General features: G+C 41.7%; 1 protein-coding gene across 1 annotated transcript in view; it reads right to left on the bottom strand.

Moving 5' to 3' along the window:
* Positions 1-2,265: 2,265 nt before the first annotated feature.
* DNER (delta/notch like EGF repeat containing) overlaps positions 2,266-18,974 on the bottom strand; it is a 370,265-nt gene continuing 353,556 nt past the window's right edge. Inside the window, exons 12-13 of the mRNA XM_017529081.1 lie at positions 12,054-12,300; positions 2,266-3,266 (exon numbers count right to left, since the gene is read on the bottom strand). Coding sequence (XP_017384570.1) covers positions 3,155-3,266; positions 12,054-12,300 — 359 coding nt within the window. The 3' untranslated portion in view covers positions 2,266-3,154. The remainder of the gene's footprint in view (positions 3,267-12,053; positions 12,301-18,974) is intronic.

The raw sequence follows: 18,974 nt of genomic DNA, 5'->3' as shown, positions 1-18,974 counted from the left end.
GGGAGGCGGAGGTTGCAGTGAGCTGAGATCATGCCACTGCACTCCAACCTGGCACCTGGCGACAAAACAAGACTCTGTCTCAAAAAAAAAACCAAAGAATTCTGGAGTAGCAGTTAATTCTTCCTTATCAAGTACGATTTTCACAGATAGTGCAAAGAAACAACTTGTGATAGTGGAATTTTGACAGCGATAGAGTCTGTGCTACTTGCTCCAGGAGGGCTATTCCTCACAGACATCACAATGTACTAACTGCAGATCCCAGTCACTAACCATCCAAGTGAGGGTACTCCCCTGCTTTGTGATAATGTCTGTATGTAAAACAAGAACAGCAGCAACAATAACAATAGCTAACATGTGCTGAATCTTGATGGGCGCTGGAGGGAGGTTCAGTGATTTACACACATTCTGGTGTTCAATGCTCACAGTGATTCTTCAAGGGAGGCCCTATAATGATCCCCATTTTTTTCAAATGTTGAAGCTTAGGCCCAGAGAGTTACTTGTCCAAAGTCATTACCAAGTAAACGATTGAAGCAGGATTTTTATCTACTCTGCTGCAAATAAGCTGCCCTATAGTGGAGTTTACCTTTCCTTCACAGTGCTCTTTGAAATGTAATTCTATATTTATTTATTAGATGCAGGTCTGGTTCAAAACAAGATATAAACTTGGGAGCCAGGATCCTCTGGTGGGGTTCCTGTTGATCACCATCTGCCTGACACAGAACAAGTACTGGATGAGACAAATTCTTATCATTGCATGCCCAGATGAATAAGCAAATATCTTTAGATGGATCTGGTGGCCACTCTCAGACTGTCAGAAGGCTCTGCCCAAGATCTGAATTTGTAGGCTCTATTAATTGGCTTTCAAGAGATAAACTGTGATTGATAAAAGATTTTAGTTTTTTAAACAAGTCCTTTTTTTTTTCTTTTTTTGAGATGAATTCTTGCTCTGTCACCAGGCTGGAGTGTGCAGTGGTACCATCTCGGCTCACTGCACCCTCCACCGCCTGGGGTCAAGTGATTTTCCTGTCTTAGCCTCCCAAATAGCTGGGATTACAGGCATGCACCACCACGCCCGGCTAATTTTTGTATTTTCAGTAGAGGCGGGATTTCACCATGTTGGCCAGGATGGTCTTGATCTCCTGACCTTGTAATCCACCTGCCTCGGCCTCCCAAAGTGCTGGGATTACAGGCATGAGCCACCACACCTGGCCTAAACAAGTCCTTTGAGGCACATCATATATAGTGAGTTTAAGACTTTGGGAGATTGAAAATGATCTCAGAGGGTGTGATTGAAGCAACTTGCAAATGAAGACCAATAAGCAAAGAAGACACGGAGGCTCAGACAATATCCAGGGACTCGTGGGGGTGAAGAGGCAAATGGAGTTCAACTCACGCCTTTTCATGACTCTCTCATGTCATCGATGGAGGTATCTGAGCACCACACAACCAAATGGCCTCTTAAGGGAAGAGGTGAGTAAATATGTCTGCACAACACTCTGCTGCATGTTCCCACAAATGTTTAACCAACCAAGTTAATATTTTGTTCTTACTTTACTTCCAAACACTTAACTAAAAATATTAACATATTGCACTGCATCATTTAATGATCAGAATGTGGGCGTTCTGCTGTGTCATTTGTAGGATTAGGAACAGATGTTTTGAGGGTAGAGCAGGAAGGAAAAGCATCTTAAATAATTCTTTTTGCTTAAAACTCTTCCCTTACACCTGGTTCCAGGACTTCTCTTGGTCTTCCTTACCTGACGTTCCTGTGTGCAGTTAAAAATGCATTTTTAAAAATAACTCTGGGACTTCAGAGCAGCATCTGGATACAAAATGGAATTGAATATAGGGTGGCTGTAAATGGCCTTCAAGTTTCTAAGATCCATGGAGCTGTCTGTTAAGGCAACTTCATTTGGCCTCCATAGGATAGCAGCATGCAAGGTATTTGCTGAGGCCACAGGTGCCTGCCCTCACCGCCTAAAGCATCTCTGGATTCCAGCGTGCCCCCTATTCCCATGTGCCACATTTCACCGGCAAATTCGGATATAAAACTTCAGATAAGACTCCTTATTTTTTTTTCCACATTTCACACGGACAAGCAGCAAGGGTGAGCTTACTGACAATTAGGAGGTCAGGAAGATTTGCAGAGGCAAAGGAGAGGGCGCCAGCGGCCACAGCAGTATCAACCGTGGGATTGTTTGACAAACAATATCAAATCCAAAACTTTTCATATATAGTTTTCAAAGAACAAAGGAGACAGCGGCATCCTTGACTTGATAACATTTATTCAATACTCTTTGAAATTAGCAAGAATCAGAAGAAGCACATATCAATCGAATACAGCCACAGAAACATCCCGGAGATAAATAAAGCTGCACTATGAGAAATACTCACTACTGAAGGAACCAGTACTCTCTTACGTTTANCAAAGGTAAATTTAGTTTCCTCACTATATAAAAACCTTGACTTTTTAAAGAAAAATATAGATTCAAATCAATCAGAATTTGCCTCGCTAGGCCTTTTTATTACACACGTTTTTGACGCCTAGTTCGACGACTGTTACGAAAATGACAAAAACAACCTCGAAAGAATGTTTCCGCAAAGTTCAACAAAACAGTGCAGAAATAACTCACTTACCCATGCACAGAATAAGGCAAAGGCTAATTTCATTCGGGTTAGGAATAATAAATTTAACTAGTTTCTTTTTCACAAAACAAACAGTTCAGACTTCTTTTTAAGTAACGGGTATACCCTATTATGCATCTTACGCTACGTTACGTGGTTTTCCTAACTCTACTCAGAAAGCCGGCACTCACACATCAAACAGAAACTTCTCCTTGATTAGGCTTATTCTGTAACAACCACAGAAAGTATCTGGGTCTTGTGATAGTGTCTACTGGGAAAGGGGGAACAAACTAATAGAAGCATACAGTTTAGAGAGCTGAAGGTACATTAAAACGTAGTCTATAGGTTTCACAAATTTTGTTTTTAAAATATGTTTTCCAAACTAAAAGCTGCAGAAAATTAGTTCTCAAATATTCTACTGAAAACTCTTGAGCAGCTAGCATTTTGAATTTCTTAAGCTTTTTATTTTCTTAAAAATATTTAAATGAGTGTAGTATCTCATCTTTTTGAAAAATAATCCAAAAAACGATTACAAATCTTTTGTTTTAATCAGTGTGACCAAGGGTTTGTCATCGGGGCTATAATCTTCATAGGTGATGGGGCTCACATCATACATTGCAGGCCGAGATTTCTTTCCAAACCTGAAATCAGAGAGAAAGGACTCTGGTTAGATAAATATTAGATCTCACATTTAATTAAAAGCAAGGGATGAGAACAATTTATATGCATGAATTAAATGGAACTGTAAAAATATATTCTCTAGCAAGTACAGGAACTTTAGACAGTCTGATATTAATACCGGATGTGTATAAACATTAGTCTTTGGAGTTAGAGGCAAACAAAATATATTCCACAAAACACAGAACTCAAATTAATGTTGGAGCTTGTAGGTTAAATCTTGGCAAAGCAGTCAAGCATGGCAGCTTCACAATAGGTTTTAAGAAAATGTGTATTGATTTGTCTTTTTCTTTTGAGGCCCATAAATGTTTGAGAGGCGAGTTTATTTTGCATCCACTCTAGTGCCTGGAATACAGAACAGCAGTGCAGGTTTCCTTGGACTGTGGACAGACACGTTTCCTGAGGGATTTTCAGGGGATAGCTGTGAAGGTTTAAGGTCATCTGAGATCCCAACACAATAGGGCAGAGGTGGGAAATGACTTCAGATACAGAGGTGTCTGTCCACAAACTACGCCAGAACTCACCATGAATCCCACCCACCTATCACCTCCCAGCCCTATGCACACAGAAGCTGGTGTTTTCCTCTGAGCACAAAGCCATTGTCCCAATAGGTTTGAACATGTCAAAACCGCCTCAACAGCAGGACTGACTCCCAGAAGCCAGGGGAGTCAAAATCCAATTTCAGGACTTCCTGTCAAACCATTCTTAAGATGGCAATTTTTAAAATAAAGCCAACTCAACTTCTGGGTGGTCTCTTCCCATTCAAGACCTCACCTTCCCTAAAACCCCATGTTGCAGTGCAACATGATTCAATCTTTCTCCCTAACCCATCATCCCTCCTCCTTTGTCTGGACAATATTTTTTAACTGTTTAAAGTCCACCAGGGCTCTTTAAAAAGGCATTTTAAAAGAACCTTAAATTTTAAAAGGTTCCTAGGATGGGGTCCCTAGGAATTAAAGGGGCTTATTTGCCATGGCTCCCGTCCCAACTCTCCTCTTTTCTTATTTTTTCCCTTGATATCGTTTGAAAGTCCGTCTTCTCATGTACGGAGATGGGAAGTAGAATCAAGTGAGAAATGAGAAAACCGTGTGTTCTTCATATGATCTTTCATTTTAAACTGTCATCAATCTTGTATTCCAATCCTCTCAAATTTTACTGGCTTTGAGGAGCACAAAGGTACATGCTATGCCAGACAGGCACCAGCAAAACATGGAGTTAAACAATTAAAGCATTCTGCCCTCAGAAGAACCCACAGCTATTACTGCAATATTACAAAAGACTTCAATAATACTTTCTAAAATGTGAAGCCTCACTGAAGGTCCACCATGGGGCTCACATAGATGTGGGTCAGACTCCAGCCTGCGGTCTATTTACCTAAATTGAGTGAGGTCTGCATAATCTAAGGATGTGAAAAATGTCAACAGAGTATAAGTGTCAACAGGCCCGTGGGGTCTTACATTTTCTCCCAAGTCTGACAATTTCCTAGGCTACTTTAAGATGCAAATATTTTGACAATTTATTTCTCATAAAATAGCTACATACATCACCACTAAGGGGAGAAATGCCAGATGTAGGTGATGGGGAGGAAGGCAGCAAATCACACTGCCACGTGTGTACCTATGCAACAATTTTGCATGTTCTTCACATATACCCCAAAACCTAAAATGCAATAAAATAAATAAATGGGGAAAAAAATCAAAATAATAATAATAATAATGTAACAAAAAATACCCAGCAACCCAGGAAAGAGCTCTCCATACCCTAACATAGCAGGCTATAAAGAGTTTTGACCTGAGGGCCAATAAATTATACTAACTGATTAATTATTTGATTGGTTGGCTGAAAGGATAAACCCAAGCAACTTAATAGATGGCATATATCTTTAAAATGTCCATTTTTAAAAATAATTTCACAGTTGGAAAAAGAACCTGCTTCCTCAAAATCTAGAACGTTAAAGCTTACTTCATTTTACTTAATCCATTAACAAGCTATAATTCGAAGGGCTGTAGACTTGGATGTTGACTTGGAACTCAATATTGTCAAGGCAGGTTTAAGGACGAGTGTCACAGATCCACCGAGTGTGACAAGGCAAGGGCTGATGCCACTCAAGAGCGAGTCACATGGTCACCTATGCATGTTCAAAGTCAACTGAAGAACAAGGAGCACCACTCTGCATCTACCCTTGGTTAACTGAGCTGTGTGGCCCCGTCCTAATGGGATTAACTCCAAATGAGTATGACTCATAAAGTATAATGCGAGTTACAGAGGTGGTTAAAATAAGACTAATAGCCCCAGCAGTAGAAGAGAGAGCAGGCAGGCCTGGAGCTGGAATCCCTGCACTTTGATTTACTAGCTGTGAAAACTCTGTCCAAATTCCTTAGGAGAATTTTGGAGGTTGCTACCTGAAATGCAGTACCTACCATATGGAAGCTAAAATGGCTTCCTTTATAGAAACATCACAGTTTGAAACACACAGAAAAGTGAAAAGACTTTGCTTGAATCTCCTGCACCTCTCACAGTGGCAGGCTTCTATCTGTTGATAAACAAAAGTGCGTTCATATCTACATTTAAAAGACTGTTTTTTTTTAATATCTCAGGCACTAAATCAAAGTCAGAGGCTGCCTATTTTATTGCAGGCATTTTTAGGCAAGTGTTGGTTTTTAAAATAACATACTACTTTTTATCATAAAAGTACATTTTAATAAAAAAATAAATAAATAAAATAAAATTGGAAGTTAGAGAAAATTATAATATAGACTTGGGGTTAGCAAACTACAGTCTATAGGCCAATTCAGCCTGATGCCTGTTTTTCAAATAAAGTCTTATTGGAACATAGTCAAGCCCATTCACACTTCCTCTGGCTGCTTTTGCACAATAAAGGCCGAGTTGAGTAGTCATGACAAGATGGCCTGCAAAGTCTAAAATCTTTTACAGGTCTCTGATGAAGACCATAAGCATCACCCTTAGTCCTGCTCTCCGAAGGACATGTCAATGTTTTATACATTATTCTTTAGTCTGCCCATCCCTCATTCCCACATCTATTCATTTTACAAATATGTATTAAGCACCTCTGAAAGTATTATATATAATAATTATTACATATTTTAACAAAATCGAGAAAATACTCTGCATACTGTTTTAAGACTGATTTTTTTTCAATCAGTATTCTGTATAATGTTTTATTTAGCATTCTTGTTAAGTTAAAAAAAAATCCTGCAAGTTAAAACATTAATAATAAAATGTTTTTTCTGTGCTTGGTGGGGCAGGCTGGGTAGAACACTCAGGGTTTATAGTCACATGTTCCCACCTGAGGTAGCTCACCGCCCACGACATGACCACAGACCATGACACTTGGGAAATGTCTGTTGATGGTCGATGAGGAGGCCAGATCTTTAAAAGACGGGAATGAGTTGACATACTCCCCTCCTCCTGGAAAATAGCTCAAATACCCTCGCGTGGTGGCTCCATCTCTGGCCCCTTCCCAGCCACTCGAAGGGTGATGCATCCAGCACTGTCCCTGGTGTTCACTCAATGCCGCATTTCACTGTCTTGTTTTCACTCATTGATCATCTCATCTCATCATGATAACAACCCCGTGAAATGAGTACGTCTCATTTATCTTGTATTACAGAGGAAGACACAGAAGCTTAGGAATAATTTTCCTACGGTCGCACCTGGTGGGAGGTGGAGCTATCTGGCTTCCAAGCCTAGATTCTGAACACTTTGTTGCAACCTTCATGCATGCGAGTACCCTGTAAACTGAAGCTCTCACTTAACCTGTGCCTGACAAGAGCCTGTGTAGTGCTGCTGAAAGGCATCACCTTCAAACCAGCAAACCTTCCTTCTTGTTTGCAAACTCTGGCTTACAAGTCCTGGCTTTCTCACTTGCAAACTCTGTGACCCTTGTGTAAATTGTATTATCTCACTAAGCCCAAATTCCTTTTGCCTATAACGGGTGACAAATGATACACGGACCCTTAAATGCTTGTGAGATGCTTGCAAATGAGTTATTTGTGATGACTTAGCACAGTGTCTGGCCCACGGGAAGCATTCAGTAAATGTCGGCCATCACAGAGGCACTAACAGAAAAGACAGCACCAGTATTATCAGTTAGCATGGACATCTTAAACATCCTATTTGGTGATAAGTCTTGTGTGTCTATTTCTTCAAAGAAACAAAAGATACTACAACCCGTTATAAGGCAGATCAAAGAGCATACATTCTTCTAGTTCATGGTCCTCTGAAAGTCAACCACTAAAACAATGCCACAGAGAGAATGTCAGATCTTGAGAAACACCAACATTGGAAGGTTTAGAGCTATTGGGGGAAATAACTGAACATGCTCCCTATTATCTGTTTCCTGTGATCAGGCACATCTGGTTCACAGAGCATCAACCAAGTGGGACCTCAGTGTCAGGACTTGGAGAGCCCTGGCTTTGCCCCTGCCTGTCAGTTACAAGCTCTTCACTGCCTGAGTATAAGCAAAGCAAGCATGGAGTAGATGACTCCTGGGATGAGGAAGAGGGGGAAGGATCTCCTTTTCAACCCTGCTAGGAGTTAGCACCAACAGACTCTGATATCAGAATCACCCGGCATGGCCTCAGTCACTCATGACTATCTCAGGTGACCTACTCCATGTGTCCTGTGTGGCTGCTGGGCTGCAGTTATTCTGATCCAGTGTCACCTCCAAGTAGTAGCAGGGATTCAGTCCATAAAATGGACACTGGCTCTTGAAAACTAGGGAAAGGATAACATCAAAAGGTCTGAGCTTTTGCCAATGCCTTTCTAGGGTTTCCAGGAAAAGGGAGCAAAGAGAGCCAACCAGCCCGGGACCCCGCCATGGCCTCTACACAGCCACGCTGTAGAAACCACAGGTTGTAGCTGAACAAATGCTCAGAAGTTTTCCCAAAGGGAAGGTATTGTTTTAATGTCAATAGTTTTATCTACAGTCACTGGTGCATGCAGGAGCTTGTCCGTTAGGAACTCTGCAGTAAATATTTTTGATTATAAATCAGCACCAAATAAGAACCAGGTTTATAAATGCTTTCAAGTTTATTCTTTCCTTCCAAGAGTATTCAGTTAAATATCTTCCCTGTGGGCCATATGAGCAAAAGGCTCAGAGGAATCTTAAACTATTCTGGGGCTGAAATAAAACACTCCTCCTCCTGAGCCCTGAAGGATCGTAGCCATGGATGCCTGGAGGGGCACAGTGAATCTGCATTATTGGGTCTCCCAACATGTGAAATACAACGTATGGATTCTGCTCCCTCCTAGTGAATGAAGCCCCTCTGAAATGATGAGGAGAGAAAAGATTCTTGGGCACCAAATAAACTTTTCAATTCTCTGCCCCTTTTTACGTTCCTCCTCTCTGATCCAGTAATTTCAGGATACTGTAAATGCTCCTCTAGGCTGGGGGCACTAACTAAGCTGGTGCCCTGGGATGAGTCTACCTCTCAAGCAGGTCAAGGCACCCTAGGCCAACCTCTAACTGAGACCATCCATTCATTTCCAACCTCAAATTTTAGTGAGATCTATTACCTGCCAGGATGCACTGGAGATACAGAAATAAAATCTACTGCCTTTGATTTACAGGGTAGTGGAATAAAGAGTCAAATAAACAATTAAGGAGGGGCTTGCAAGGCTTGGTATCAGGGCTTCCTGGATGTTATACTGTCTTGGTTGGCCCTGAAAGGAAGGCATTAAGATGAGCAGCCATGCAGGGCCTGAGATGGAGGAGAGTTGAGTTCTCTGATTTCCCTCGCAGTACATAAGCAACATGGGTGCAGCTCCCACTTCAGCACAGAGGCAGATGCTCAGGGTCTCCCAAGTTCTCCCTCCCACTGGCTCCTCCCCATGGAAGCTGAGTTCTGGCTTTTGCTTCTATTAGAATGACAAGATCACTGTAAGACCTGGGAATTGGATTTGGAGGATTTCTTTTGGAGAAAGCAAACTCTATGAACCTCTTAGCTTCTATGCCATTCATATAGAATTTGGGTCTTCTCGTGTCTTTTTTTTGAGGTGGAGTCTTGCTCTGTTGCCCAGACTGGAGTAAAGTGGTATGATCTCAGCTCACGGCAACCTCCACCTCCTGTGTTCAAGTGACTCTTCTGCCTCTGCCTCCAGAGTACCTGGGATTACAGTGCTTACCTTTGTGGTTGCTGTTATCATTTAATTAGGTGGATAGAAGAAAAAACATTTATGATATTTCACTTTTATTTCTTATCATTCCCACTGTAGCCAGAACCTGAAGCTACACTTTCCCAATAAGTACCTAGCAAAAAGCTAAGTAGAAATTAAAAAGAAACACAGAACCCATTGATGAAGAGTAAAAATCTCAGTGTAGAAGGGCAGACATGTCCTGTAGGAGTGCAGCTGTGAAGGTGACTGCAGCCGGCTCTCAGGCTGCCTGATTTGGAACTTTGGAAATGAGCAGAAGTGGCAAAGACAGAACCCAGGAATGATGTTCAACCTCTACAGGCCTGCCCAGGTCAGATGGAAAAAGGTCCTTAAAGGAAACAAGATGCAGATGAAAAGGATGGAAAAGATCAAGGATGTGGATATGTGCTACTGACAGGGACAACCCAGGGTTTTTGTTTTTGTTTTGAGACAGAGTCTCTATCTGTCAACCAGAATGGAGTACAGTGGCGCCATCTAGACTCACTGCAACCTCCAACTCCCAGGTTCAAGTGATTCTCCTGTCTCAGCCTCCTGAGTAGCTGGGATTGCAGATGCCCACTGCCATGCCTGACTAATTTTTTTTTTTTTTTTGAGACAGAGTTTTGCTTGTTACCCAGGCTGGAGTGCAATGGCGCGATCTCGGCTCACCGCAACCTCTGCCTCCTGGGTTCAGGCAATTCTCCTGCCTCAGCCTCCTGAGTAGCTGGGATTACAGGCACGCGCCACCATGCCCAGCTAATTTTTTGTAGTTTTTGGTAGAGACGGGGTTTTACCATGTTGACCAGGATGGTCTTGATCTCTTGACCTCGTGATCCACCCGCCTCGGCCTCCCAAAGTGCTGGGATTACAGGCGTGAGCCACTGCGCTCGGCCCTGACTAATTTTTGTTAATAGAGATGGGGTTTCACCAAGTTGGCCAGGCTGGTCTCAAACTCCTGACCTCAAGTGATCCACCTGCCTCGGCCTCCCAAAGTGCTGAGGTTACAGGTGTGAACCACCATGCCCGGCCAGGTTTTCTCATGTCTTGACCAATACCAACATAGGACATCCGAAGATAGATCATACAGCTACCAGTTCCCTTGAGCCCCAATCTTAAGGCATCAAACTCATGCCACTTTTCACTACAGCATCCTTATGTTCTGAATTGTGTGCTTGAGATTATTCTATCAACTAAAAGAAGAGATGGCTTACTTCAATAAACAATATTGCTATTACTTTTGGAATACATACTCTGCAAAGTCAGTAAAATGTTATCTTAGCTGATTGTTTTGTGCTATATAATAGATTTGGAGAAGTAAATATGGGGTTATCTGTTCATACCATCTTTAATATTTGTAATGGATGCTGGACTATACCAAGGTGATGGGTTAATCTGTGTAGCAAGTCACCATGGCACAGGTTTACCTACGTAATAAACCTGCTCATCCTGAGCATGTACCCCAGAACCTAAAATAAAATTTGAAGGAAAAAGTATATACATATTTGTAATTTATATATGACTTCCATAACTCTCCAAGGAGGGATAGTTATCACTTTATACAGTTGAGGGAGCTACATTTGCCCGGACTTCCACTGGAGGTCTGCAGGCAAAAATAAGCAAATGGCTGGGTATGAGTTGTGGCATTTAGAATGTGAAGGTCTTTTTCATCTTTGCATGGATAACTTAAAACTTAAGTGCCATCCAAACTTGGAAGAATTATTTTCTATGGATTATCCAGACCCAGGGTTAATATCCTTACTACATGAGGACTTCTTATGAATCATTAAGAAAAATCAGAAGCTGGGCACAGTGGCTCACACCTGTAATCCCAGCATTTTGGGAGGCTGGGGCAGGTGGATCACTTGAGATCAGGAGTTCGAGACCAGCCTGGCCAACATGGTGAAATCCCATCTCTACCAAAAATGCAAAAATTAACTGGGCAGATGGCAGATGCCTGTAAGATCTGTCTAAACTACAGATTCAGGTAACGGAGTCGGTAGGACTCAAAGCTATACCTCACCAGAACTTACATTCATTCTATGACAACACACTCACTCCCTGTCCCTCTGGAGTCTTTCTCGCAGAAAGGGACAATGCTTTATAAATATTCTCTCTAAAAGTAGAAAGATAGCTCTTTATCCTTCTTTTATTAGGTCTTTAAGTCAAATGATTTATATGTTGACTTATATTTATATATAAATCAAATCATTTATATGCTGATTGTTTGAAGACCAACATGGCAAAAGACATTCTCCAAAGAAAAAATTCATCAAAAAAGTTTTTAGTACACTTTGTACACAGTGTACGTTTAGTACACTGTGATTACAAATCAGGTATTTACAGTTGCAGAGCAACACAAATTAGATGACTAAATGTATTCAATGTAAACAAAACAAATGGAAAAGCTAGCAGCAAATTAAACGGAGTTTGTTTATCAAGTGGCTGAATGATCTATCCCCACATGCAATGTGGAACCTATGTTCCATTCTTTAAAATCTTCTCTTTGCAGATGGAAAGTCCTGTGTATCATAAAACCCTGTTCCCGAGAATGCACCTGTGAAGGCAGCATTCCCCACGCCACCCCTGCAGCCCACCTGGCGTGCCGGATGGACGCGATGGCATTGCTGAACTCGCTGTCAATGCTGCGGCAGTTGTAGAACTCCTCGTAGGCTGGCCTGGAAGAGCCCTGGTACTCAATGCGGCTGATGCGGCAAATCCCCACAATCAGGATGATCAGCATGAGGATGAAGGCCACACAGAGGGCTCCGATGATGATGTAGAGGGAGTGCCGTGGCATGTTGGTGAGGCTCTCCGCCATATGCCCGGACTTCCACTGGAGGTCTGCAGGCAAAAATAAGCAAATGGCTGGGTATGAGTTGTGGCATTTAGAATGTGAAGGTCGTTTTCATCTTTGCATAGATAACTTAAAATTTAAGTGCCATCCAAACATGGAAGAATTATTTTCTATGGATTATCCAGACCCAGGGTTAATATCCTTACTACATAAGGACTTCTTATAAATCATTAAGAAAAATCAGAAGCTGGGCACAGTGGCTCACACCTGTAATCCCAGCATTTTGGGAGGCTGGGGCAGGTGGATCACTTGAGATCAGGAGTTCAAGACCAGCCTGGCCAACATGGTGAAACCCCATCTCTACCAAAAATACAAAAATTAACTGGGCAGATGGCAGATGCCTGTAATCTCAACTACTTGGGAGACTGAGGCAGGAGAATTGCTTGAATGGTTACAGTGAGCCAAGATTGCACCACTGCACTCCAGCCGGGGCGACAGAGTAAGACTCCGTAACAAACAAACAAGCAAACAAAAATCAGAAATACACCACAGAAAAAAATGGTCAAAGGAATTCATCAAAAAAAAAAAAAATACAAATAGAAAATTGCTTGGCTTTGGAATTACAAAAAAATGTAACTCCTCTACCAGCTCCCAAATATTACTTTAAAAATATGGTAAACACAGTGGGCAAGGGTACCCAGAAATGAGGACTATAAGTTGATACATAAGCCTTTCTTTGACTAATTACCATATGGTCTGACCCAGATATTCCCATTTTAGGATTTATGCTGGGGAAGTGGCCCAGGAAATGTGTGAAGATTCTCATCTTACTATCACAATTTTAAATATTATTGCCTATTCCATATTTAGAAAAAGGCTCCAAAAATCACAGACACCCATGTACTCACTGCTTAGTTAATAAGTGTTAATATTTTACCATTTTTCTTTAGATTTTTTTTCAGATAATTTTTTTTAAAGAAATAAAATGTGGCTGGACATGGTGGCTCTTGCTTGTAATCCTAGCCCTTTGGGAGGCCAACTAAGGCAGGTTGCTTTGAGCTTAGAAGTTTGAAACCAGCCTAGGCAATACAGCAAAACCCTTTCTATACAAAAAATACAAAAATTAGCCAAGTATGGTGGCACACGCCTGTGGTCCCAGCTACTCAGGAGGCTGAGGTCCCGCCTACTCAGGAACCTGGGAGATGGAGGTTGCAGTGAGCTGAGATCACACCACCACACTCCAGCCTGGGCAACAGAGTGAGACCCTGTCTCAAACACAAACACACACACACACTCACACACACACAGCTGAATTTCCCTCACCCCATACACTCTCTCTCTACTCCATCAGCAGCAGCATAATTTATAAAAGTCAAAAAATAAATAACAACCTAAATCTTTAACACTCAGTGAGATGAAAAAATATCCATTAAACAAAAGAATAAAAGCATGTTACCAAACAGGATCTACTTGGACAGTACAATAATTTGACAATATCTTATGAATTTAAAATATCTGTATGCACATTGAAAGGCTCAGAAGGATAGTATGATGATAATGGCAAACATATATTGATTTCTTATTATGAACTAAGTTCTTTTTAAAAACAGCTCATTTAATCATTATAACCACCAGAAGATACATTTTCCTCTCTCTCCACTTTACAAAGGAGGCTTAGAGAATTGACATCACTTAGAGTGAATACATCTGATACAAGTCAAGACCTGAGGTCTTAGCCTTTGAACAGCCACATGCTAACCACAGTGATCTCTAGAAGACAGAATTAGAAATGATTATTTTCCTCTGTATACTTCTCAGTCTTTCACAGCTTTTTAAAAATAAAAATTTATTCCTTTTACAATGAAGCAATAAGCAATACATTTAAAGAAGACATTTTTAGGATCATCTTCAGCATAAGAGTGGAAATAGTATCAGCCTTGGGATCACACCAACCTTGCTTTCAATCCCAGCTCCTACATTTACTCGATCTCCTTGAGTTTTGGTTTCCTTGCTTGTAAAATGGAAATTGGCTTGCTGTGACATAAGTTAGAAAACATGTTTTTAAAACATTTAAAACTTTTTGACTTTTTAAAAAGTTAAAAAGTCCACTCCTGGGCACATGGTGGTTGTCCTTAAAGAGGAGCAGCATGGTGGTGAAGGAGGGAAGGACAAAGGGAAGCATCCTATCCCCTAAGGCATCCGCTCTGAGCTGAGGATTATCGAGCATGGCCCTGTGTCCTTACTAAAAGCACCAACCTGTATTAGCAGAAAAAACTAGAAGGACAGGATGTAATCTCTGTGTTTGGCATAGGTCAAGAACATCAAGTTATTTCCTGTTTATAGGTCTGCACCCAAGTGAAACTCTCTAGATAGTGTATATAGGATTTGAAAGGAAACTGTGGACATTTTAAGGAGCTAGGTAAGACCAAAGAGAATCTGAGCTCAAATGAAATAAAGGATGCTTTCTCTACTTTACTCACACACCACCACCACCATTCCACACTTCCCCACCCATGCCATGACATCACTTTCATGGTGGAATTCCAAGTGCCTGCAAATGAGATTCAGAGGTTAGTGGAAATGGGAATGAGCCCGTCTTTCCATGAAATCCACAGGACTCTTCTCAGTGTACCATTATCAGTGAGAGTATTTGTGGCCTCTAGATACTTACACCCTCATCTTAGCTATATCTTCAGTCATCATAGAATCCAAAAATCACAATTAGCTATTCCTTACCTTGAAAAGCTGCAGCCTGAAGAAGTGTACAGATAGATACCCAAGCAGCAGCCCAGGCCTGAAGACCCACTTCCTAGAAGCTAACAGAAAAACGAACCACGTGCCCAGCCTGGATGCTTCCTGAGAATTTGAGAATAAATGAATAACATGATTTCCCAGTTTGCATCCAGACACTCCTGAATATTTCACCAAAACCTTTGAAGCCTGGTTTGTCATTTGAGTCTGCCTGCCTGAGCTCATAAGGCCCGTGGAGCTTAGTAAAACTAAATGACCATTAGTGCATTCACTGCTCCAGCTAAGCCAACTCACACACAGGCAAATAAAGTAACATAAATCAGCAGAGCAAATACTCATGATGGAAGGGAGAAGGTGTTTTGGGAAACTAGAACCAAGTCTCAATCCCCAAATCTGCAGCCGTCTCATTTGGCAATACCTGGTACGCACTGAGAGAGCAAACTTGTTTTTCTGGCTGAAAAAGCAAGCGTGATTCACTTGATTTCCAAATATTATAACATTCTCTAAAAAATTCAGTTGCAGGCTGGAGTCCAACACTCAGCAGAGTATCTTATAACATCCATTTAGCATCAATACAAGGGCAGCCAGTACTACGTTTTCCTCCAACTCGGTAGAGTGCTCAGATCTGATCACTATGGAAGATCACACGAGTTCTTGATGAGTTCTTGCAGTCTATGCATAAGCTTCATAGAATTAACTTACATATCATATCAATTGTGTATACACAGTGAGTGCACAACCACATGGCCACTAAAGTGGAAAAAAAAACCATACTGGGCTACGTCCTCAGTGTGGTGTCCCAGGTCTGACTGCTTGCATTTCTGACCATCTGCTCCATATCCCAAAACTCTGTATTCCAAGCTGTTTGGACTTTCAGGAAAACTTTCTCAAGATTTCGCCTACAAGTTCTGCTTTCCTCCCTCACCCTGCCTTTCTCTTTAAAGTTAGATTCCCCCTCACCGTCATCTAAAACTTTTTTGATAGAAATGACTGTGGCTGCTTTATAGGCTAATTGGTTTAGTAGCTGGGATGGATCTGGATAAGTCCAATACTAGGTCTGAGAGGCAGCAAATTTATCTCTGCCAGGTGGCTGCAATCACCATCTCTCCGTCCAGACGCTATCCTCATAAGTCATTGCTTTGCTGCATCCCAGGAGTCTCATCACATGAATCGTTGACTATGTTGGCTACAGCATGGCATGGGAAAGAATTGTGAACCAGAGTGTGCCAGATGGGTTAGATGGGTTGATCTCATCAGCCCCAGCAGGTGTGTGACCAGGAATGCATGTGCCTGAACTGTTCAAGAAAAATGACACACTTGTGGGTCTGACAGATCATTTGCATTTTTGTTTAAGCTAAATTTGTTTGAGGTTTTGTATTTTCCAAAGTGCTTTTGCATTAAACATTTCAGCTGGCCCTAAACAAGCACCTTGAGCTCAGCAGACGTGCTAGACTTGGATCAGTTGCTCAAGGTGAAGCAGGCAGTCAGTGGCCGAGCTGAGAATGAAATCAGACCCACCTCCACTCTGCCAAAAACAGACTCCAGTCTAAAATACATATGCCATATCTACTTTTCAATTTACCTAAATGAATGTAGCGAGACTAGTTAATTTGCTTACCTATGTTATTTTTTAAAATTTATTTATTTATTTTACTTTAGGTGCATACTGTATCTGGCATTTCTCCCCACGTTATCCCTCCCCACCGTCCCCTCCCTCCCCACTACTCCCCTCCCCACTCCCCACTGTCTCTCCCCTATGCCCCCCAACTGTCCCCTGTGTGTGATGCTCCTCTCCCTGAGTCCACATGTTCACACTGAGATATCATCTCACACCAGTTAGAATGGCGATCATTAAAAAATCGGGAGACAACAGATGCTGGAGAGGATGTGGAGAAATAGGAACACCCTTACCTATGTTATTTTTAAAAAGAGCAAAAGTGAGAATCTGTCTTATGAAGATGTTACTTGGCTTAATACTTTTTTAGACCACTTGCTGCCTAGAACAATTGTGAGGAGGGATGTCAAATTACTTTGTTTTCTGTAGCTAAAGTTTAGCAAGACAATCAAAGCAGTGAGACTAAAAAAAGATTAACAACTCTTGTTAATCTCTAGAAGAAGAATAAATGAGAAAAGGGAATGAAAGAGATCATCTCCTTCATGGAGATCCATTCACTGAGCACATGAATTAGGGACCTACTATGTGCCAGGGACAGTACTGACTGGCAGGGATAGAAAGCAAGGGAAAATAGAGAGAAAAGTAGGCTCATGCAGCCCCAAGTTTTTTGAGGAATACAGGGATCAGGCAAATGATCACACACACAAAAAGTAAAAGTACAACCGTGCTATGTCTACAGGAGATGAGCTCTTCAGTGCGGCAGGAGGACAGGGGATATTTTACCTCACTGACTGTCAAGATAGCTTGCACAACAGGAGCTCTTAGGGAGTTAGGTTCTAAGTGTGAGTGGGGACTAACCAGCGATGGGCAAGAGCAGAGGGGAGACTGCCACGGGCAAAGAACCAGAGTGAGCATAGGCCTGTGGGAGGAAGGGGAGGGAGCAGAGTGAGGGCAGGAAGGAGAACGGTGCGACTGCTTGAGAGAGAGGGAGAGAGTGGCCCCAGCAAGGAGGAAGGGCCTCCTTGCAGAGTAGGGCAGTGTGTCCTTGGGTCTTTAGCCACTTATTTATTTTAATAGGAGCTTGGCACAGTCAGGGTTGGAAACAGTGGGAGGGAGGGTCTGAGTGTTCCAATTTGCACTTTGAAAAAATCCTTCTGCCTGTGCATGAAGAAAAGGTTTGAGGAGCAAGGACAAACGCCGGTTCAGAGCCTCCTGTAGGATGAAGCAGAGTTAGTGGTAGCTTGGCCTGGGGTGATGGGCATGGAGACAGAGAGAGGGGAATGTATGTGAGTGATGTGTTAGGGCGGAATCAACCAGACTAAATGCAGCTTGTACAGATAGGCCAATGAGGGGGAGAGAAACCAGGAGGCCAACTCCTGGTTTCCTGGCTTTTATTACTGGATGGATGAGGTGTTGTAGCCAAGTGAGATGACCAGGTTTGAAAGGAAGATCCTGAGTTTGGTTTTATACATATTAAATTGGAGGTATCAATTCTGGGCATGGGTTTTGGAAAATAATATATGACTAAATCCTCAAAAGCAATTGCAACAAATGCAAAATTTAATAAGTAAGATCTAATTAAACTAAAGAGCTTCTGCACAGCAAAAGAAACTATTGATAGAGTAAACAGACAACCTACAGAATAGGAGAAAATGTTTACAAATGATGCATCCAACAAAGATCTAATATCCAGAATCTATAAAAAACTTAAACAATTGAACAAACAAAAAACAAATAACCTCTAACCTCATTCAAAAATGGGCAGGAGGTATGAACAGACACTTCTCAAAAGAAAATATGCAAGTGGCTAACAAACAAGAAAAAAATGCTCAACATTACTAATTGTCAGAGAAATGCAAATCAAAACCACAATAAGATAACCATTTCATACTAGTCAAACTGGCAATTATTTAAAAGTCAAGAAACAACATATTGGCAAGGCTGAGAGAAAAAGGGAATACACTGTTGGTGGAAATGTGAATTAGTTCAGCCACTGTGGAAAGCAGTTTGGAGATTTCTCAAATAACTTAGAACTGCTACTCAACTCAGCAATCTCATTATTGGGTATAGGTCCAAAAGAAAACAAACTGTTCTACCAAAAAAACCATAGGCACTTGCATGTTCATTGCAGCACTATTCACAAAAGCAAAAACATAGAAGCAACCAAGGTGCCCATCGACGGTGGATTGAATAAAGAAAAGGTGGCACATATACAGCATGGAATACTATGCAGTCATTAAAATAAAAGAGTGGGCTGGGCGCGGTGGCTCATGCCTATAATCCCAGCACTTTGGGAGGCCGAGGCAGGTGGATCATGAGGTCAAGAGATCAAGACCATCCTGGTCAACATGGTGA

The sequence above is a fragment of the Cebus imitator genome, unplaced genomic scaffold, assembly GCF_001604975.1.
Source record: "Cebus imitator isolate Cc_AM_T3 unplaced genomic scaffold, Cebus_imitator-1.0 Scaffold57, whole genome shotgun sequence".
Classification (NCBI taxonomy): domain Eukaryota; kingdom Metazoa; phylum Chordata; class Mammalia; order Primates; family Cebidae; genus Cebus; species Cebus imitator.
This window is presented reverse-complemented; position numbering and strand designations above follow the sequence as displayed.